Raw genomic sequence first — 21,417 nt, forward strand, 5'->3', positions numbered from 1 at the left:
TGAAATCTTATTATTCCCTCGGCCGATGATAGTCCGATCAATAATAGGTGTTCATACATGTATTCCATACCTTCGTTAGTATTGCAAACGTTGTACTTCCCGCCGAGCCAGTCCCAAGTGCCAAAACGCCCTTGTTCGCTCTCCCCTTTCTGCCCTTTTTTCCCTCTTTTCTTTGCCTTGTTTCCGGTTCCCTCCAATCCCTTCTTTTCGTCCCTCTTCCATCCATCCCATCCACAACCTCTCATCCCATCTTCGATATTCGTCTTTTTCGTGTTCTCCATCTCCGCCTCTCACTTGTCTCGACTATAGCGGGGACCTTTTCGTGTTCCTTTTCTCTGTTTGCCTTCCCCATTGACTCCAGCTCCGGTGTCTGCGACCGCATCCCCTGTCGAATGCTGTAAAAGGCCCACCCACCCAAACCACGCCCTCTTCCTTTTTTCGCCCGCCACTGAAGTCATGTCCACGGATCCGCCTGCGGCGGCTATGCCCGCCCAAGAGGGCGTGGGCATGACCATCGACCCGGGCACCAAAGAGCCAGCCCGACGTGCATCTACCACCTCTCGTCGGTCGCGTCGCAAGAAGGACGACGATCCCGATTCGGCCAAACCTGCCCCCAAGAAGGAAAAAGAAAAAGACAAGGACACGAAAGAAAAACCGGCCCGGGCTCCTCGTCGACCTCGGGAAAAATCTACCACCACTGCTGCGTCGCGCAAGAAGCCCAAGCTGGAGGGTGACGACACCTCGGGGGCCGCTGCACCGGCAGCACCGGCAGCACCAGCCGACCCTCCAACAGGACCGACGGCTCCCCAACCAGCTCCCTCGCCGTATACACAGACTTCGCGTCCTCCCTCGGCAACCCCTGTGGCTACCTATCCTCCCTTGAATCAATCGCTTCCACCGCCGCGTCCTCAGTCCCAACCTCCCCCGCCGAACCCGCAACGGACCAGTGGACAAAACTTCGATCCCATCCGGTCAGCGTTTGGCAATACGTCGCCTGCACCGGTCTATAGTCCTCCTCGCATCGTCTCGCCGCGTAATGCCTACCGCGCAAGTGCATCGCCAGCCATATCTAGCATCATTGACCCGCCTACCCAAAACGCGCAACCGCTATATCCACAACTCCCGCGCTCCTCCTCCGGCCATGTGTCCGCTGTCTCTTCACCGGCGCCGCACCCGGTGGCACATACTCCGACGCACCCTTCATTAGCCCCTTCACCTCTCCTGGCCTCATCTCCTCCCTATGGGGCCGCGCACACGCCCCAACAACCACCGCCATCGAACCACTTTTCCCCATACGCTCCCTCTGAGCAGCGCCCGCTGCAATCACAACCTCCTCAGCTCCAGCTGTCGCCGCCAGTGGTTCCACCGCCTCAACCGCAGACCCAGTCCCAGCCGCAACAGCCAGCCAATGCTACCCCATCACGACCACCACAGCCGTCCGATGCAATGGAGGTGGACTCGAAAGAAGGGATTGCTGCAGTTAACAAGCCGTCGGGCAAGAAAGAAAAAGGAAGCACCACCGCTCCGTCGTCCAACGCGCCATCCCCGAAAGCGGCCAAGGCAGCTAAGGAAGCACCACCCCTTCCACAAGGATCTGGTCTAATTACCAACGCGCTATTTGGTGGAGACGATTCGTCGAACTCGTCTGATTCACGCACAACGCCAAACATCATTGTGCACATTCCGCTGCACAAGGGGAACCAGATCGTCAACTTTGCGCGACTAGCCGAAGAACGATACGGTTTTGCAGCCCTGCACCCTCGCTTGGCTGCTCATAAACAGCGATTGGCCCGCATAGCGGCTGCTGGGGCCGCATTGGAGAAGAATGAGAAGGGCGCCAAGGGAATTTCAGCAGGAGAGAGTGCAGATGAGGATTTGAGTGTCGATCGTGACAGTGACCTAGATGGCGATGTTTCTATGGGTGGCACAGGAACTGGAACGAACGGCGCTCCTTCGGAGGCAGGTGATGGAACGAAGAAAAGACGGCGCAAGAAGGTCGAAGAATATGACCGGGATGACCCATTTGTTGACGACAGTGAGATGGCCTGGCAGGAGACTGCTGCCGCCAGCAAGGACGGTTTCTTTGTCTACAGTGGTCCGCTGGTGCAGGAAGGAGAAAAGGTTCAAGTGGAACGGTATGTTTTCTTTCCATAGAGGGGGCAAGCATTGATACTGACAAAACCACAGAGCCGACGGGACTATCAAGCGCGGTCGTGGTCGTGGACGAGGAACAGGGCGAGCTCGCACTCTCACTTCTAACCAACATGTACCCATTGCGGCTGCTGTGCCCATCTCCCAGGATACAGGTCTGCCTCTGCGCGGCCCTGGATCACGCGGAGGTACCTCGCGCCGTCCACGTACTACTAAGAAAGCAGACCATGACAAGGACAAGGAGAAGGAGAAGGACAAAGACAAGGACAAGCAGGGTGGTGACCGCAACGGTTCCACTGCCTCAGCATCCCACGAGGGTCGCGGCGGACGAGCCGGCGGCACTGCCGGTGGTTCTGGGCGCGGCGGCAGCACAGCCAGCGGTCGTGGTGGAAAGTCCACGAACAATTCAGCGCCTGCGCCCTCCTCAATGATGACCATGATGGACCTGGCGCCTGCTCCAGGACCGACCCCGTCATCCAACTCCGCCCTCTCTCTTGGTCCTAGTCCTGGTCCTACCCCTGCCCCTGCCTCTGCCCCTGCGCATGCGCATGCCCCTGCTCCTACTCCTACTCCTGCCCCTGCTCCTACCCCTGCTCCTGTCCCTGCACATGCCCCTGCGCACCCTGGACCCAGTCCGTTAGCTGGCCCGCAGCTGATAATGAAATAGACGGTCTATCACCCCGTGTGTGCTTCTTAGATGTTTGTTACTTGTTTCTTATCTTTACCTACACACCCTTTGTTGTTATTCTATCCGGCGTTCACAATTGAGTTCATTGAGACTTGACTTCGAAGGCGCCAAATCGGTCCGGGGCTGAAATGTCTCTTCATTGCTACTTGTGTGTGTGACCACGACTGGCTTTCTGTGTTCAGGGTAGGGTGTGTTTTTGTTTCCTGTCTTTTTTATTTATCGAGGATTTCCCTCTTCTCTTTATTCTTCATATTCTTTTCGTCTGCATGGATGGCCTCTGTACGTATATGGTCTTGTGTTTCTTATTATCTAGGGGTGCATCGTGTGTTTTTCCTTGCTTCGTCTTGTCTCGGGTTTGAGCCATGGTCAGGTTCAATTAGAGTCCGAAATGCCAATCAATTACTTACTTACTCGCCTACTTTGTTTTGCCCGTTTTTCTGCCTTTCAAATACTTGAATTGATGGCACTAGCTGTAACACACACAATAAGACGCGAGAGGAATGGAATGAATCGCGAAAGCACTCGAACTAAAGAGGAGAAAAATGGATTGGAATTTGTTATAGCACCAAGGAACTTGCACTTATGTACGCCATGTAATGCAGGAACATATTTCAGCAGGCACGAAGAAACCATAATCAAGATCAGGGTAGACATAAAAGCAAGTCAAGTCAAGTCAAGGAGGGGAAAAGGGGACCAAGATCATTTGATACCCCAGTAGAGATCCAGCGGACAGGAGAAATAAGAAAAGTGGAGAGGGAAAGTAGGCGAGTCGGAGGTAATGGATAACAAAGGAGAAAGATGGCCATGAGTGGAAGGGGAATCAAAGAGAGAGACAGAAAGAGAGAGAGAGAGGGTTGGGGCGCGAGCTGGCCAGTGTATATCTTGTCAACCCTTTTCCTGCCCCTTCCTTACCCTTGATTCTTTTATGTCCAGTTCCCTGAGAAAGAAAAAAGCGCCAAGAACAAACACAGAGCAGGTAGACAGACAGAGAGCACCATAAACAATCATAAGACGGCCGTCAAGGTGATATGTGAACACGTCTGATCGGTGAAGAGAAAAAAAGTCAAATTCCAAATAAACCGCAAAGTCCGTTCCGGGTACAACATCAGCCAATCGTTTTTGTTTCTTGTTTCTTCATGAGGTGGTCCCGTTCGAGCCCTGCCGGCCACGCAGGCCCGCAGACACTGGAGGGGCCGGCGGAGGCCCGCTGGGTGGCGGTCCGGCGCGAATTGGCAGTGTGGCGGAGTGCAGGTTTGTCTGGGACTTGGTGTTGTGCGAGCTGATGGAGCGCGGGCTCATGAATGGGCGAGAACTTGCTTCAACGGCGGAGGTAGGGTCACCCAGGTGTCGGCCCGGGCGGCGGCTGCTGCGCGCGTCTTCTGCATCCCTCGTTTCCAAAGACAGGTGTTCCAGTGAAAGAGGCGGTGGGGACCTCGCGGATCGTAGGGAGGGCACGGCGGATTGCTGGGAGGGATGGTGGTTGTAATGGCGGCTGCTACCGGAGACGTCGTTGGCGACGGGGATTTCGCCCGATGTGGGTGTCGTATACTGCGGGTTTGGAGTGCGTGATGAGGTCCTGCTGGTTGAGCTGGACTTCGGGGTCGAAATTGTGGCCGTTAATGGCGATTGGGCTGCGCCCTCCTTGAGCGATTTGGGCGCCGGAGGAGCCAAGTACGACTTGCGGTTGTGCCGTTCCATCATGCTGATGGCCCATTCCTGGAGATCGACCGGGGTGCGTTTCGCTGCTTGTAAGAATGCATCCTTGTCATAAAGCTCTCGTGGCGTGGGGCGCTCCTCGGGCCTCTTCAGGAGACACTTGCCGACGAAGTCGTGGAGGATTGGTGGAAAGGCATCGCTCTTGGGCAGCTTGGGTGCGGATTCGTGGACGATCTGTTGAAGGAGATCCAGAATTCCCATTGGCCCTGCGCTGGCACGGTCTCCGGCAGCGACGTCTGAGGTGTCAAAGGGGAACCGCCCAACGGCCAACTCCATAACTGACAGGCCTACACTCCACACGTCCGAACGCACAGTGTACGCTCCTCCCTGGATTCGCTCCGGGGCCATGTACGTCGAGGTTCCGACGAAGGTATCAGCAATGGAGTTGACGGTCTCGGTGGCGACACCAAAATCGCAGAGCTTGATGTTGCCCCGCGAGTTGACCAGGATGTTGGATGGTTTTATGTCGCGGTGCATGATGCGGTGGACCTCATAAAGATAGACCAGACCGGCCAACACCGACTCCGTGATTTTTCCAAGCACGTCGACTCGCACGGGGCCAAAGTCTTTCGAGATGCGGTCCAGAGATCTGTTCAAATGTCAGCAACACGGCCGTATCCCCCGTTTCCAGTCACCCTACCCGCAGTCCATGTATTCCATACACAGAACAATATCTCTCGCCTCATTCTGGAAGGCGCCGTAGAAAGTCACGATGTTGGGGGAGTTACAATCGTGTCCTACACGCAGTTCTCGGAGGATCTGTTTTCTCACGTTCTCTTTGGCGTCGACTCGGATGATCTGTGGGAGTGACCGAAGACGTTAATTTAGGAACGGTAGAAGCCCAACATCAAAGAAACACACCTTTCGCGCCATGACAACGTTAGTCGACGCATGCCGCACCTTGGAGACGGTGCCGCCGTTGCCAGCACCCAGCTCCTTCATGGTGATCAGGTCCTCGCTGCGCAGGTCAAGTCGGAACTCCAGCCCGATCTCGAGCGTATCTGTACGGTTGCCGTCGGCATTGCCAATTGCCCCTGGGACCTGGGCATCGCCTTCGGAGGGATTGGCGGCAGACTTCGGCGTCGCATTGAGGGCCAGACCCTTGACATTCTTGCGTTTCAAGGTCCGCGCCTTGAACGGGTCGGCCATGGTGCACGAGCGAAGGAAATGCTAGCCGGAACTGACAGAGGGAGGGGAAACAGAGAGGGAGGACCAGGCGATCCCAAAGGAATGAGGGTGTTGACGGCGACAGCAGAAACAGACCCCGTAGCGGGGAACCCGATAGTGATGGGCTTGGCGCTGATTGGGCTGGTTTTGGGCGCCAGGACAACCAGTCGTCACAGAGGGCGTCAACTGAGCACGAAAAAAAATTAGGAGAGAGGGAAAACAGGTGGGAAGGATGGGGAGAGTGGCGCCCAGGAGTTGTTGTTGGCTCACAGGAAAGAAAGAAACCCTCCACGTTGGCTGGTGGGCTAACTAGTGATTGGGGCGTTAGAGTGGAATACATAGTGAGCTTGACAGCCATTCTGTTTTTGTCGTCGATCATTCATACTTCCTTATTTATTGTCTATTGCCTAGGACCATAACCATGAGAAATATTGCTTAATGGATGCTGGGTGATTCTGTTATTATTCAGACTTCCATACAGTATGCACGGTCACCTGACCGTGGTCTTCACCTGTAGGCTTAGTAATCTGCCCGGCCAATCACCGCTGGCGCCACCGCGTCTTCGGCGATTCTTGTCTCTCTCTCAATTCACCTCCCCCGACCTGCCCTTCATTCACCTTTCCTCAGCCAGCAGGGCAAACTGGGTGCCCGATCTGTGTGGTTGTTTCTCCATCTTCGACGCTCTGTCAGCTACTCGGTTTCCACGTCATCACGGGGGGTAGGGATCGCTGCCACCAGCCAAGATGAGTCTCCGCGACCTGGTCGAGGGCGAGGCGATGCTGGATGACGAGGAGAACGAGGGGCAAGCGAATGACGACTACGACGGCGAAGTGCGCGACGGTGCCGGAACCGTCAATCACTACGACGACTCGAGCGAGGAGGATGATGAGGAAGAGGACGACGAGGAGGCTGCGCGCGCGGTGAGCCTGGCTTTCGGCGGAGAGACCCAATGACGGCGCACTGACTTTAATTCACTCACCAGGTTCGCGAAGGTTTCATCGTCGATGAAGATGAAGAGATCGAGGAACGCCGGAGGCGCCGAAGGGACAGGAAGCACAAGCGACCTCGCGAGGAGGAGCATCTGGACGAGGAAGATCTGGAGCTCATTGGCGAACATGTTCCTGGTCTGAATCGTCAGGCGGCGACTGAGGTAGGTTCAAGCACCACCCTGGAGGTCCGACGAACAGTGTATTGACTTTTTTTCATTCACAGTCCAAGTTCAAGCGTCTGAAACGAGGCAAGGACCGCGACCTCCCCCAACCGTCACAGGGCATCGATGATATCTTCAATTCGGACGAGGAAGAGGAGGCACCGCAGTATGATCGACCCGGGCAACGTCGCGGCATGCGCGACGAGTTTGACGACTTCATCGAGGCAGACACATTCTCCGATGAGGAGGCCCAGCAGGAACGGGACGACCTGGAAGTGGCGGCCCCTGTGCGAAGGGATGTGACCGGGCTGGGTGCCACGGAAGCGGCCGGTTTGGACGAGAATGCTCTTGAAGACATGCGCGCAGCCTTTGGTGATGGCACCGAATACGAGTTCGCTTTGCAGATGGAAGAGCAGGAGGATGAAGACAAGGCAGAAGAAGAGAGGCGCTTGGATTTGAAGGACGTCTTCGAGCCATCCGAGTTGGCTGAAAGGATGTTGACGGAGGAGGATAACGAAATCCGTCTCCTAGATGAGCCCGAACGCCACCAGGTCGCCCGCAAACCATACAAGCATGTGACGCTGTCAGAGGACCAGTTCCGTGAGGAAGCGATTTGGATCTCGAATTTGCTGTTGCTCAAGAAGCGCATGGAGCCCGAGCTGCACGAGCCCTTCCAGCGCTCGGTGGCGAAGATGCTGGAATTCCTGGTCACGGATGATTGGGAAGTTCCGTTCATCTTCCAGCATCGCAAAGACTACATGATCCACGCTGTCAAGGAGCCAGTCAATGGAGCAGGCCCGGGTGACGATTCCGCCCAGTACAACATCCGCGCTGAGAAGCTGCTGAACATGACGGATCTGTGGGATATCTTCGACCATGATCTCAAGTTCCGCGCACTGGTGGATAAGCGCAGCACGATCCAGAAGACCTACGACAGTCTGCAGAACCTGTTCACTGTCAACGATCCCATTGTGGATGATCTGTTGATTGCAGCGGCATCCATGGAGGAGCTTCAGGATGTGCAAGACTACATTCACTTCCAGTATGCCTCTCAGCTGCGCGATATGTCCATGGTGAATGGAGACACGAATGGAGAGCCACACCGACGAAAGGCCACAGGCAAGACCTTCTTTGAGCGGGTGCGAAACGCCAAGGCCTACGGTTTGGTGCGTGCCTTTGGCATTACCGCCGATGCTTTCGCACAGAATGCCTCCAAAGAAGGACGTCGGCAATACACTGAGGACCCGAGTGATCGGCCGGACGAGCTGGCGGACCAGTTTGTCGACAACGATTTCTCCAACAGCACGCATGTCATGAAAGCTGCAAAGAACATGTTCGCCGAAGAGCTGGTCTCGAGTCCCAAAATGCGGAAAGTGATTCGCCAGGCCTACTACATGAACGGAGTCGTCGACTGCCATCGCACGGAGAAAGGTCTACGCCGGATCGACGAGCAACACCCCTACTATGAATTCAAATACCTCCGGAACCAGCAGCTCAGTGACATTGCCCGTCGCCCTGAGATGTTCTTGCGGATGTTGAAGGCCGAGGAAGAAGGTCTGATGGAGGTTCGGGTGCGCTTCGAGAACTTCGACCAGTTCCGCTCGCGTCTGTACTCCGACATTGAGTCGGACAACTACAGTGAGATTGCCGACGCCTGGAATCGTGCGCGCCGGGATGTGCTGGATCTGGCACTCGGCAAGCTGGAGCGGCTGATTAATCGCAGCGTCAAGGAGAACATCCGGCAAGAATGCGAGAACCATGTCGCCAAGGAGTGCCGTGAGGCGTTCTCACAGCGGTTGGATCAGGCCCCTTACAAACCCAAGGGCATGGTGCTGGGTACTGTGCCCCGGGTCCTTGCTCTATCTACCGGATCTGGAGTTGTCGGCCGCGATCCCATCCACTGGGCCTACACCGAGGAGGATGGTCGCGTGCTCGAAAACGGCAAATTCACAGATTTGTCTCTTGGAGATCAAAGTCGTGGCATTAACGACGGTGAGCATGTGGCTGCATTCGTGGATCTGGTGGAACGGCGTCGTCCAGATGTGATTGGTGTCTCAGGCATGACACCGGAGACTCGCCGGCTGTACAAACTCCTGTCCGAGATCATCGACCTGAAGGATCTTCGTGGAGCGCCTTACACAGATGACCGCGATGAAGAGGTCAGCGACCCCTTGGAGGTTGTGATCGTTAACGATGAGGTGGCCCGTCTGTATCACAACAGCCCTCGTGCTAGACGCGACAACCCGGGCTTCGGCAGCCTAACCCATTACTGCGTTGCTCTTGGTCGGTACCTGCAGAGCCCTCTTAAGGAGTACGCTTCCCTTGGTCGTGATATTGTCTCGATTCAGTTCAAACCAGGCCAGCAACTGGTGTCACAGGATTTGCTACTGAAGCAGCTGGAAACCGCTCTAGTTGATATGGTGAACCTGGTGGGCGTCGATCTGAACGAGGCCGTAGCCGACAGTGCGACGGCCAATCTTCTTCCGTACGTCTGTGGACTAGGTCCCCGGAAGGCGGCGCACTTGCTCAAGATCGTCAACATGAATGGGGGCGTTGTGAATAATCGCGTGGAACTGCTGGGTGTCAACGCGCAGTACCCAGCCATGGGAGTCAAGGTGTGGAACAACTGCGCCAGCTTTGCCTACATTGATTTTGAGAATGCCGATCCCGACGCCGATCCTCTGGACAACACCCGTGTGCATCCTGAAGACTATGACATTGCACGCAAGATGGCTGCTGACGCATTGGAGCTGGACGAAGAAGACATCAAGGCTGAGACGGACGAGAATGGCACCGGTGCGATTGTGCGGAAACTGTTCCGGGAAGAGGCGCAGGACCGTGTCAACGATCTAATCCTCGAAGAGTATGCAGAGCAGCTGGAGAGGAACCTCAACCAACGCAAGCGCGCAACTCTGGAAACGATCCGTGCAGAACTACAACAACCCTACGAGGAGCTGCGCAAGCAGTTTGTCTTCCTCAGCACCGATGACATCTTTACTATGCTCACCGGCGAAACCCCTGACTCGCTGACTCCCGGCATGGTGGTGCCCATATCCATCAAGCGGGTGTTTGAGGACCACATCGATGCCAAACTGGACTGTGGTGTCGATGCGCTTGTCGCCGAGACCGAGCTTGGACTGCCCTACGACGTTCCAGTGCGCAACGCCTATGCAATCCACCAGACAATTCCGGCCAAGATTCTCTTCCTGAATCGAAAGGGTTTTACATGCAATGTATCCCTGCGTGAGGACCAGGTCAGCCACCCGGCTCGTCGTGGCAATGATCATGGCTTTGGCGATTGGGACGAGGTTCAGGAACGAGAGGACCGGGAGTCCCAACAGGAGAAGACGCAGCGTGGCGGCCAGGCGATGCGTGTTATCAAGCATCCGCTTTTCCGACCGTTCAACGCCACACAAGCCGAGGAATTTCTGGGCTCTCAAAGCCCCGGCGATGTTGTTATCCGTCCGTCGTCTCGGGGTCCAGACCATCTGGCAGTTACTTGGAAGGTCGCGCAAGGTGTGTACCAACACATCGATGTCCTCGAGCTGGACAAGGAGAACGAATTCTCGGTTGGTCGCGTTCTCAAGGTTGGTGGTCGGTACACCTACAGCGATTTGGACGACTTGATCGTCAACCACGTCAAGGCGATGGCCAAGAAGGTCGACGAGATCGTGCATAACGAAAAATATCAAGACGGTAGCAAGGCTGAGACCGGTATGTTTACTCTTTTATCCTTTGACTATACCCACTAACATCATGCTAGACCAGTGGCTCGAAACCTACACGCGGGCCAATCCCCGTCGCTCGGCCTATTCGTTCTGCATCAACCCCAAGTATCCGGGTTATTTCTATCTCTGCTTCAAGGCGGGCGAGCACTCCCGACTCCAGAACTGGCCTGTGAAGGTGATTCCCCAGGGCTACGAGTTGCAGAAGAACCCTTACCCCGACATGCAGGCGCTGTGCAACGGCTTCAAGTTGATGTTCACGAACATGCAGGCCAGCCGGCGGTAAAGAGGGGACATTGTATAGTGCGAGCATCCATTTCTACGCGGGATGTCAGAAGGAACCAAAAAGCAGGGGGCGAGCATTGCATGACTTCGATTCTCCGGCGATTTGTTTTAATTTGATATACCTTTTTCTTTTTCTTTCTTTCTTTCTTTCTTTCGTTCTTTGGTCGTTGGGGACAGGCATACATGTACCATCCGAATCGCAATGGATCGCAATTTCTGGTTCTTCTGTGCTAATGTAGAGTCTATTAAACAAACCCCTCTCCACTTCGCTGTCACAGGCTTCGGCCTAGTATATATCACCGGCCCCTTCGGTAGTCACAGTATGGTTCTGGGCAAACCTGAAATAGAAACCGGTCGTAAATGCAATCGGCTGGATCTCACAATCAGAGTCTCCCTAGGAGATCAGATTGATTTATAGTAGTCCATTTGCGTAGTTCATAGTTATGTAACTCCAAACAAACACCCGTCTCGCCAAGCATTTCTTCCTTCCTTCCGTCGCTCCAGGCGTCTCCCGTACATGTGAACTTCCGTTCCTCAACCTCGGGACATTTGTGTTTCCGCCTTCCGTTCTTCCTCTTTCTCTCGCCATCATAAGAATCCCCTCCCAATCCCCCTCTTTTAGTTCTGTCTTGAATCAACCGGCGGACGCGGAACACGACGGCTGTCCCTCGGTGAGGCTGAACGCGCGAAACAATGGCCGCAATAGAGGAGCTGGAGATCCATAGCAAGGTGAGCTGCCAGGTGGCCAACACTGCGGCCTAGATTAACGATGACAGTCTTACTTCGTGCGCTGGATCAATGTTGCCGACTATCATACCATCTCATGGAGCATTCAGCCGCACAAGAAATCCATCAACTTTGCCATCTTCAAGCATCCCGGCCAGTCCGCCGTGCTGAGCTCCCAGCTGCCCTCCTCCGAGTCCCACAGCACCGATTCCAACGAGAACCTGCCTGCAACGAACACCGCCGGATCACGAAATCACCATCAATCCACGGTTGTTGAGAAGTTGACGGGGATTGGGCTCAAGTCGATCAAATGGATCGGCAAGTGTGAGGCCGAAAAGATCTCCCAGGGCACTTACGACGTGCCGGAGAGCGAGGGAGGAAATTACGCACTTGTCTTCGACAACACCTTCTCCAAAACGATCTCCAAGACCGTGACGCTCGTCCTCCTCACCTATCCGACCGGACTGCAGCCTACCAACTCCGCGCCACCCTCGCTCGCGCGCTCTCAAACCACGAAACCCTCCACTGAGTCTCTGAACCAGGCGCGCACTAGACGACGGGGTAACAGCAAGTCTATACCGAGCGTCCAACAACAGGACACGTCAAATCCGTCCTCCGTCTATACCGGACAGCTGCAGAAACGACGTCGTAAGAGAGGTCAGGGCTGGGCGCGCCGGTTTTTTGCATTGGATTTCACCTCCTGCACTTTGTCGTACTACCATGACCGCAACTCGTCCGCGTTGCGAGGAGCTATTCCGCTCTCACTTGCTGCTGTTGCGACTAACGACAAGTCCCGTGAGATTTCCATTGATTCCGGGACCGAGATCTGGCACTTGCGCGCCAGTAACGAGCAAGACTTCGCTGCATGGAAGCGCGCGCTGGAGAAAGCCTCTTCTGGGGCCTCATCCAAGGACAGCAAAGCTGCTGTCTCTGGCGTCCCGGAGCTACGGCTGCGCGCGCCGTCTCAACCCTTCCAAACCTCCCCGGCAGAGGAGCAAGAATGGTCTCGGGTGGAGGTTCTGGTGAGCCAGGTCTCCGGATCGCGGGATGCGGTGCGTCGACTTGCCAGGAACACAGACCCCAAATATCTTGCATCTCCACTGCCGTCCCCCAATGACCGTTCTCGTGACCGGTCTCCCAGCCCTCATCCAGCACCCAGTGAGGGGGCCACCGAAGATGTTGGGGGGACCCGTGAGAAGCGGCCGTTTTGGAAACGCAAGACAAGCACGCAATCGAACTCAAGCAGCAAAAGGCCTCCGCTACTACCAACCAGCTCCAGCTCTTCTCAGCTGGTAGTGCCCGGTACAGAAGGGACAGCTAAACCGGCGAGCATAGCTAGCCATGCCGAAGATGTGCACGACATCCACGACAATCTACTAGCCGTGTTACGGGATCTCGACAATGCGGTGACCGAGTTTTCCTCGTTGATCGCTGAGAGCAAGCAGCGACGGCACCCGCCCTGGGCGATGGCAGCACCAAGGCGAAGCATGGAGTCTGACATCTCGCAAGAGTTCTTTGATGCGACGGACGGTGGTGCTGCGTCTCCACTCTTGACGATTCAGGACAGTGACGAGGACGGCGCAGCCACCGCCGCAGAGGACGTGTCGGATGATGCACCTTCGGACAGTGACGAAGACGAGCCTGGATCTACGCAGCCAGATGGTAACAGCGCATCACCTCTCTTCCCGACAAAGCCCAAGTCTTTGACCCCGCTGCCTCTGGACCCCGTACAGCGCCGGACGAACATCGCCGCTCCGACGGTCCTGCCGCCCAGCTTGATTGGGTTCCTTCGCAAGAACGTCGGCAAGGATCTGTCTACAATCTCGATGCCCGTGTCGGCAAACGAACCGTTGTCACTGCTCCAGCGCGCAGCAGAGATCCTGGAATACTCGACACTGCTCGACAAGGCCTCGCAAGCAACAGATGCCGTGGAGCGGTTGCTTTACGTGACCGCATTCGCGGTATCCTCGTTGTCTAGCAATCGAATTCGCGAGCGAGCCATCCGCAAGCCGTTCAACCCCATGCTCGGCGAAACCTACGAGCTCGTCCGCGAAGACCTAGGCTTTCGATTCGTTGCCGAGAAGGTCTCGCACCGGCCGGTGCAGCTGGCATACCAAGCCGACAGCCGCGAGTGGAGTCTCGCGCAGTCTCCCAAGCCCAGCCAGAAATTCTGGGGCAAGTCCGCCGAGATCACCACCGAGGGCCGCGTCCGCGTCACCCTCCACGCCACTGGCGAGCGCTTCAGCTGGACCCCATCCACCTCGTTCCTGCGCAATATCATTGCGGGTGAGAAGTACGTTGAGCCTGTTGGCGAGCTCGTTGTCGCCAACGAGTCGACGGGCCACCGCTCCATCTCCACCTTCAAATCGGGCGGCATGTTCTCCGGCCGCAGTGAGGAAGTCTCCACTCGCGCCGTCGATTCCTACAATAAACCACTGTCCCTGGGCCTCTCCGGTACCTGGCCCGCCTCGCTCTCGCTCACCAGAGACGGCAATGCAGGCAAAACCATCTGGAACGCGGGACCCCTCGTCCCCAACGCACCAAAACACTACGGTCTGACCGCGTTCGCGGCCACCCTGAACGAAATCACCTCCATTGAAGACCAACGCCTCCCACCCACAGACTCCCGTCTGCGTCCTGACCAGCGCGCCCTCGAGGACGGAGACCTTGATCGCGCGGAGGAAGTCAAGGTCCAGCTGGAAGAGGGCCAGCGGGCCCGTCGTCGCGAGATGGAGGCGTCCGGCGAGAACTGGATCCCGCGCTGGTTTACGCAGGTCAGCGATGAGTCGGACGGGGAGACCGTTTGGCGTCTGAAAGGCGGGAAGGAGGGCTATTGGGATGAGCGTGGCCGGGGCAATTGGTCGGGCGTTGTCCCTGTTTTTGAAGTTTGATACGTGCTGGTTGTGTTCGAGTATATATAGCTGGTTATATATATACCGGGTCTATGTACATTCTTCTGGTATAGAGAGAAACTGGGGGAAAGTGTCGACTCCGTTGGAAGTGAGGGTCTGGCTAGAGTTTTGCATATGGTGGGACGGTATGGCACGGACAAAGGGAGTGTGTTGACTCGGGTTGAATCATCCTCCACTCTAGAAAGGACTTTAAAAATCACTACAGTAGGGATATCTATGTTTCCAAAGTTGATTTGATTTGGGATCTTTTTGCATTTATGGCTAGACTCGTGTACTTGCCGGCGAGTAGAAACAGATAACCAACCGCCCAGACAGAACGCAAAGCAATAATCAACCTTTGAGACTGACAGAAAGACAAAAGTAAACCCATCACACATAAAGATATCGTTCGTTCACCATAAACGCAAGTTTCAGGCCGTATACCTGATGATATTTTCTTTCCTTCTGTGCAGGGAAGTTCATTCCATATTCGCAATTCCGCATTTTGTATCCCGTCGCTTTCCTACCGTTCTAGTCCTCATCCGAGTGGTGCGCAGTCCACCGCTTCGAGTTCCGCATCTTCGCAGCCTTTCTTGCACCATGCCGATCCGTTGATCCAGCCGATCCTTGCTCGGACATGCGCATCATGACGGGCAGATTATCCAGCACGGCCCGGTTCCCCTGGAAATAGTGCTCGGCGAAGCCGCCCTGCAAGATCCGGCGCAGCGTCGACAGCCGCACCCATTTCCACCAGCGGTCGATGCTCATGATCCCGTGCCGGCCAATCTTGACCGTCAGCGTGTGGCCGTAGTGCCGGTTTGTGTCCTGATCGATGGCCATGTTGTAGCGGGGTCCGCGGCGCGGGTTTTCAACCGTGGTAAGAATCGAGGTGAAGTTGCTGTGCAGGGATTTCTTGTCGCGTTTGCTGATCCGTTTTGTGTGGATGGTTGCGAGGGATTGGAGCTGGCGTTCTAGTTCGGGGGTGTTATGGTATGCGTTGTAACGCTTCAGCAGCTTCGGGCCCGACGAGCTCACCAGCCCGTGTTCGTCGCTGTCATCACCTGAGTTTTCGGTATCGGAGTCCTCATCATCTTCTTGTGGGGTGTAGCTCTTTTCGTAGAGGAGTGCAATATTTTCGCCTGCGGCGATTTGCACCCCCGAGTCGCCGCTTTCGAGCTGATCGATGAAGATCTGAGCCGCCTCCTCGCTCTCGCTCTCAAAGTCATCGATTTCAGTGACCAGGAATCCCCATACCTGGAGTGCGGCAGTGACACTGGTGGCGTCGTCTGTAGCACCGATCGACTCTCCGTCCGAAGCCACGATGTCAAGGAGGAAAGTCATCTGCTCCAAGATGCCATCTTCGCCCGCGCCTCCAAAGACGGTGCACGCACCCAGGCAATGAATAGCCGCTGCCTTGATGGAGGCGGAAGATGAGTCGCGAATGGTGCGCGTGAGCTGCGGCTCCATATTTTCATAGATGGTGTCATCCAGCGCCGTGATGGCCAGCAGTTCGATCGCACGCAGTGCCTGGATCGTTTCGCGCGCGCTAGTCTCTGAACGCACACTCTTCGCAAACGCACTCAGCAAGTCTCCGGTATAGGCCCGAGTTTCTTCTTCCGCATGGTGATACTTGGTCAGACGGCAGAAGGCCGTCAGGGCTTCTTCGCGGCCCTGCACGCTGCTGCGCTTGCGATCGAGGATCTCCTGGATGCGATCGCCCAGCTCCTGGGGCCAGTCTTCATTATCCTGCTCGGGGTTTTCATCGTCCAAGGAGCCGATGCTGCGCACACACTTCGAGTCAGCTTGTGATCAAGTTTCAAAAATTTATCCCCGGTGACATCATCCCGCCACGAAGTGGGACTGAGACCGAGGATGAAGAGAGCTGGGAATGTGAAAAGAATCTTACCTCATGGCGGTGTCGTCAGAAAGAAAGCCCGAGTCCTCCTCGTCAGATGCGGCTCTACTGGCGTTGCGCGAAGTATCACGCGAGGTCTGCTTCGAGTTGTTACGAGAATTATTGCGCGATGCTTCCCGAGAGGCTGCTTTGCGCGAGACAGTCTTGCCGCTCTCGAAGATTTGACGGCGGAGGTCAGGCATATTGGAGAGAGAGAGAGGGGGGGATAAAGGTATGTAAAAAGGTAAATGAGATAAAAGAAAGTCTCTTGCCGAGACTCTGCCTCGAGAGAGGGCGGATAAGAAGAAAGAGGTGGGAGTGGGACGATCAGGTAGTACTAGATAAGATGGCTACCCTATTGGAATGGGAAGATGGTGAGGCGTAATCGAAGAATCCAGAGGGACGAAATGAACATAATGATTCTGGAGCAGCATGGGAGTGAATGATAGCAGGAGAGATGGTGGAAGAAGAAGGAGAAGAGGATGAAGAAGTGAAGAAAAGCTGGGGGGAGCTACAGTCCGATCTTAGTAAGGGAGAGCGCCCAACCCAACGCAGCGAGCGCCTTGACCCGATCGGAGAACGAGCACCATGGTCAGAGCGAACTGACTAGGCGGAAGAATAATAATAAGAAATGTTGACCGCTACTGCGGGGTCCAGTGATTCGATTACATAGGTCGTTCAGGGCATGCCTTATTGGCTCATCTAACGCCGCTGCATCTCCAGTTCGAGAATCCGCCGCGCCTTGCTCCCTTCCAGGTACTCACGGCCTTCTTGGCGATCATCCTCGTCCTCATCATCCCCAACTTCAAGATCCACCTGCAGACTAGCCTCGTAGGCGCCCGTGACTGTGTCCTCGTCCACGCGCACCCCGCCCTGCACCAGCACCTGGATGCACTGCGCCAACCGCGCGATTTCCCGTCGAGTCTGCGGTGCAATCTCGTCGTTTTGGCTGGAGTAGATCGAGCTGGACACCATCTCCTCCATGCGCGTAATCGAGACATTCTCCGTAGTCGATGACGCAGCCGCCGCCCCGTCGGTATGCTTTGAGATCCAAATGTACCCGTTCACCCCGAGAATGATATCCACCTCGCCGCCGCCGTTGGCCGTGTCCGCCGTCCATACTTGTCGCCGTGACCGTACCACACCTCCCGCGCCTCCAGGATTGGCGCCTGCCCCAGAAGACCCAGACCCAACTCCGCCTTTGACGTTGGAGCTGGATGCGCCGCTTCCTCCCGTGCCGGCCACCGCGAGAAAAACGCCATTCCGGAGTTTGCCGTACTTAAGAGATCGGGTATGTAACGAGGCCGACCCGTCCTGATGCACACTCTGCACTTCCGCCACCACGAGATCGCCCTCGCTGAAAAAACTCCGGATCTGAAGCTCGTCTGCGCTCGTTCGACGTCGCAGGATCCCACCGGGCAAATTGATGGCGGAAAGAGGGAGCTGCGCTAGCAGCGGTGCGGCCACATCCACTTTCCACCGTCGCGACTGGACCTCCACGATGCGTCCCACGACCAAATCGCCGATTTCGGGCGTGTAGCGGGCGCGCAGGGGATGGACGGAAAGGAGCTTGTTGGTTTTGTGGACTGTGCCTGCTACTGTTGCAACGATGGATGTTGAGAGGGGATTGATATATGTGCCGTGACCTCTGCAAAGTAGTTGATTAGCTATGTTTGGGGGGTTCTTCTGACAGTCCCGCTGAAGAGACAAAATGAGCACCCACCGCATCCATTGTGGATCATCTGTGACGACTTCGCCCGGTGTGACAATCCCCGTCCCAATCTTGCCTCCCAGGCGTGGTCGCTTGTGAGGTCGCGAGCTAGTGCCGGTCATGTCGACATCCTCATCCGAGTCTACCGACATTGAGTCGTCTGACTCGGCGTGATAGGGTGGGCGGGGATCGAGGTCCTCGACCACTGGGGGTAGAATTGTAATGGCCATGGTGTCGTGGGAATGTCGGAGTAGACAGTCGAGAGCAATAATCCATGCCGCGGAATTGAAAAAAGTCTATCACGTGACCAGTCCACTTTCCAACCGGGGGTTTCTACAGGTCACCTCTACAAGTATTATTGTGAGACGATGTTCGTTATTAGGGGCCTAATAGGCAGCAATCGAGATCAAGTGTCTACAAAGTCACAGTCCGCCTTCCATCGAGGCACTAGGTGCATCCGTGCGGTCATCTCATGAATTTCAAGATATCCAAGAAACCCCCCCAAAAAGCCTCCGCATAATGCCAATATCAGGATCCCAGTGCAAATCCAGTGGAAGCAACGCCGGTAGTAATACATGATAGAAACAACTCCCAAGCTCCCCCTCACGTCTTTTTAGCAGTGCTTTTAGGAGTCGACGTGGGCTCTTCTTTCTTCTTCTTCGAACGACTGCTGCCACCCTTGGGCCGATAGCCAGCGTCCTCTTCACGCTTTCGCTTGTTTTTCGGGGTAGGGTGTGCATCTGTCCCATCTTCGTCCATATCCTCGTCCTTGCGCGCCTGCGCCGTGGCCCGTTTGGCGGCAGCCCGCTGGTTGGAAGGCCGTGATGTGGACTTCTCCGATGCGGCCTCGTTATCTTGTAATGTCTGAGGCTGATTGCGGCGCAGCCAATTGTATACCGACGCCGGGTTTCGATTGTTCGCATCTCGCTCACGCTCTGCAAAAGTAGGCGGATCGGGCAGACGTTCGACCTGCGCGGCTGCTGCCTCGTCGCCGAGCTTGGCATCTAGAGTCAGGTAGTACTCGGTTTCATGCTCCGGTGTAAGATATCCGAGTCTGCGCTCGATGGTGTGGTCGGCTCCCTTGCCCAGTTCTGTTGGTGGCGGCACCGTGTGGGGGACTTGAGTGAGGGTGGTGTATTGCAAAGCCGGGATGAACGACTTGTTGCGTTTGATGCTTTCTTCGACCATTCGGTACGCGCTAACCGTGATCGTGCCTGTGGTCACTCCCGCCTTGGCCTCCTTCAGTGCCGTTCGGGCAAGAGTCGCATCATTGACCAAGGGTGCAATCTCTTGCTCGAGTGTCGGCAGGTACGGTGCGTCATTCGGCATGTTCAAGTCGTATCGCAAAGCCGGAGAGACGTGAATGCTTTCATTGAATTCGAGCAAGACTTCAAGCAATTGACTAAGAAAATCTTCCAGTCAGCTTAAACCCAACAACGATAGAGATGAAGAATGGCTTACTCGTTCTGTTCCCGGATACGCTTTGATAGGTCTTCGATGCGCAGCTCCTCGCGGATGAGTGTCTCACTCTCGCGTGTCGCGACGTCAAACTTGACCTTGAGCTTTGCATATTTTTTCCTAAATACAGGCATCAGCAATCCCCCTTGGTGAGATCGGAGGGTGAGGTCGCACTTGAAAGACTTAACCGTCTGTTTGGCAGGGGTAACAGTTGGAGGAGCATCTGGGAGGCTCTCCGCCATGGACCGAGCATCACCGGCCTCCTGAGCCATGATGGATATGAAGTTACAGAAATCGGTGTCGCCTGAGTGACCGAGGGAGAAGAGGGTAAAGGGCGTCAGTCGATGGAGAAAGAGAATCAAGTCGCCCTGCGCGAGGCGTGATCGGCCTAGTCACGGGTTGCGCTTAAGGGCCGCCTGGGCCACCGTAAAAAATATTCCGCGGCAGTACTCACTGGCTTGCTTTTGCCCATACTTACGACCATCTACCCTGCACTTAACCACTGTCAAGATGGCGGAAATTACCGACAGCAGCGCGAAGAAGCGCAAGCTGCACGACGGCCCGGAACTCGAAATCGATGTCTCGGCGCCAGAACCGCCGTCCAAGAAGGCTCTGCGCAAAGCGAAGAAAAAGGCCGCCGACGGGCCCGACGCCTCAGACAAACCCAAGACCAAGAAAGATGAGTCTGGTGAAACCAGTGAACCCCAGGCAACCGCTGCCAAGGACCAACGCTCAGAGTATGGGATCTGGATCGGCAATCTGGCATTCTCGACGACCAAGGATGATCTCCGCAAGTTTTTCACCAGCAATTGCTCCTTCTCCGACGCTACCATCACCCGAATCCATCTACCAAAGGGCCAAGAGAAATATGGAAAGTCGCAAAATAAAGGATTCGCCTACGTCGATTTTTCCACACAGAAGGCACTGCAGGAGGCACTGGGTCTGAGCGAGCAGCTCCTCACCGGTCGGGCCGTACTGATCAAGAATGCCAAAAGCTTCGAGGGTCGGCCCGCGAAAACCCAGGATCAAGGAGATGCCGCGAGCTCGGGTTCTAAGTCCGGTCACCCTCCGTCGAAACGAATCTTTGTGGGCAATTTGGCTTTCGACGTCACGAAAGAGGCTCTCGAGGAGCATTTTGCCCAATGTGGAACGGTGGCCAATGTTCACATGGCGACTTTCCAGGATACCGGCAAGTGCAAGGGATATGGTTGGGTGGTGTTTGAAGAATTGCCTGCTGCTGAAGCGGCCGTGAGGGGGTTTGCCTTGGTTACCGAGGAAGACGAAGAAGAGGAAGAAGAGTCGGATTCGAGCGACTCTGACGCTGCAAAGCAGAAGAAACGGAAATCCAAAAAGCCCCGACAGCGGAGGGTGTGGGTGAACCAGCTCATGGGACGCCGCATAAGAGCAGAGTTTGCGGAGGATGCCACCACGCGGTACAAGAAACGATTTGGCAAGGATGGTGAGGGAAAGAAGAAGGATGCCGAGGACGGTGCAGATGCTTCGGAAGACCGGCCACGGATTAAGAAGGCCAAGAAGCCATTTGAAGAGTCTCGATACTCTGAGGAAACTGTTCAGAGACTCAGTGGTGCTATTGTGGAGGCCCAGGGCAAGAAGATCTCGTTCGACTAAGCATTTCATCCTGACGAGATGCGATGGCTGCCAAATATATACTCTGTTTGTATCCATGTGCATTTGGAACCGATCATGATAGCACGACACTGATCACTCCTGTTCACCTGCTCACGCCCATCCATGGCCCTTTAAATCCCCGTAAAACAACGGCGGTGCTGTATACTTCGTGGATCCAAGATCGGACATCCCTCACCGCCTACGCTAGGCCCGATCAGGGCTGACG

General features: G+C 55.6%; 8 protein-coding genes across 8 annotated transcripts; 4 read left to right on the forward strand and 4 right to left on the reverse strand.

The window, feature by feature from the left end:
- Positions 1-456: 456 nt before the first annotated feature.
- N7510_000971 (uncharacterized protein) lies at positions 457-2,818 on the forward strand (the record flags this gene model as incomplete). The annotated part of the gene is made up of 2 exons (XM_056972898.1): positions 457-2,135; positions 2,188-2,818. The coding sequence occupies 2 exons, from the start codon at positions 457-459 to the stop codon at positions 2,816-2,818; spliced, it is 2,310 nt and encodes a 769-aa protein (XP_056838015.1).
- Positions 2,819-3,973: 1,155 nt separating this feature from the next.
- On the reverse strand, positions 3,974-5,704 carry ste7 (MAP kinase kinase Ste7; the record flags this gene model as incomplete). Its single annotated transcript, XM_056972899.1, has 3 exons — positions 3,974-5,144; positions 5,196-5,353; positions 5,417-5,704. The coding sequence occupies 3 exons, from the start codon at positions 5,702-5,704 to the stop codon at positions 3,974-3,976; spliced, it is 1,617 nt and encodes a 538-aa protein (XP_056838016.1).
- Positions 5,705-6,465: 761 nt separating this feature from the next.
- Positions 6,466-10,883, forward strand: spt6 (chromatin-remodeling histone chaperone SPT6; the record flags this gene model as incomplete). The annotated part of the gene is made up of 4 exons (XM_056972900.1): positions 6,466-6,642; positions 6,705-6,872; positions 6,935-10,586; positions 10,636-10,883. The coding sequence occupies 4 exons, from the start codon at positions 6,466-6,468 to the stop codon at positions 10,881-10,883; spliced, it is 4,245 nt and encodes a 1,414-aa protein (XP_056838017.1).
- A 692-nt stretch (positions 10,884-11,575) lies between these two features.
- N7510_000974 (oxysterol-binding protein related protein OSH3) lies at positions 11,576-14,499 on the forward strand (the record flags this gene model as incomplete). The annotated part of the gene is made up of 2 exons (XM_056972901.1): positions 11,576-11,611; positions 11,659-14,499. 2 exons carry the CDS (start codon positions 11,576-11,578, stop codon positions 14,497-14,499), a joined length of 2,877 nt encoding a protein of 958 aa, XP_056838018.1.
- Positions 14,500-15,030: 531 nt separating this feature from the next.
- N7510_000975 (IFRD domain-containing protein) lies at positions 15,031-16,596 on the reverse strand (the record flags this gene model as incomplete). Its single annotated transcript, XM_056972902.1, has 2 exons — positions 15,031-16,279; positions 16,406-16,596. 2 exons carry the CDS (start codon positions 16,594-16,596, stop codon positions 15,031-15,033), a joined length of 1,440 nt encoding a protein of 479 aa, XP_056838019.1.
- Positions 16,597-17,095: 499 nt separating this feature from the next.
- N7510_000976 (exosome non-catalytic core subunit RRP4) lies at positions 17,096-18,334 on the reverse strand (the record flags this gene model as incomplete). The annotated part of the gene is made up of 2 exons (XM_056972903.1): positions 17,096-18,041; positions 18,117-18,334. The coding sequence occupies 2 exons, from the start codon at positions 18,332-18,334 to the stop codon at positions 17,096-17,098; spliced, it is 1,164 nt and encodes a 387-aa protein (XP_056838020.1).
- Positions 18,335-18,707: 373 nt separating this feature from the next.
- On the reverse strand, positions 18,708-19,834 carry N7510_000977 (uncharacterized protein; the record flags this gene model as incomplete). The annotated part of the gene is made up of 2 exons (XM_056972904.1): positions 18,708-19,506; positions 19,566-19,834. 2 exons carry the CDS (start codon positions 19,832-19,834, stop codon positions 18,708-18,710), a joined length of 1,068 nt encoding a protein of 355 aa, XP_056838021.1.
- Positions 19,835-20,072: 238 nt separating this feature from the next.
- On the forward strand, positions 20,073-21,191 carry N7510_000978 (putative RNA binding protein Rnp24; the record flags this gene model as incomplete). The annotated part of the gene is made up of 1 exon (XM_056972905.1): positions 20,073-21,191. The coding sequence occupies one exon, from the start codon at positions 20,073-20,075 to the stop codon at positions 21,189-21,191; it is 1,119 nt and encodes a 372-aa protein (XP_056838022.1).
- Between the last annotated feature and the right edge of the window lie 226 nt (positions 21,192-21,417).

The sequence above is a fragment of the Penicillium lagena genome (assembly GCF_028827675.1).
Source record: "Penicillium lagena strain IBT 129212 chromosome Unknown utg000001l_segment0_segment0, whole genome shotgun sequence".
Taxonomy (NCBI): Eukaryota; Fungi; Ascomycota; class Eurotiomycetes; order Eurotiales; family Aspergillaceae; genus Penicillium; species Penicillium lagena.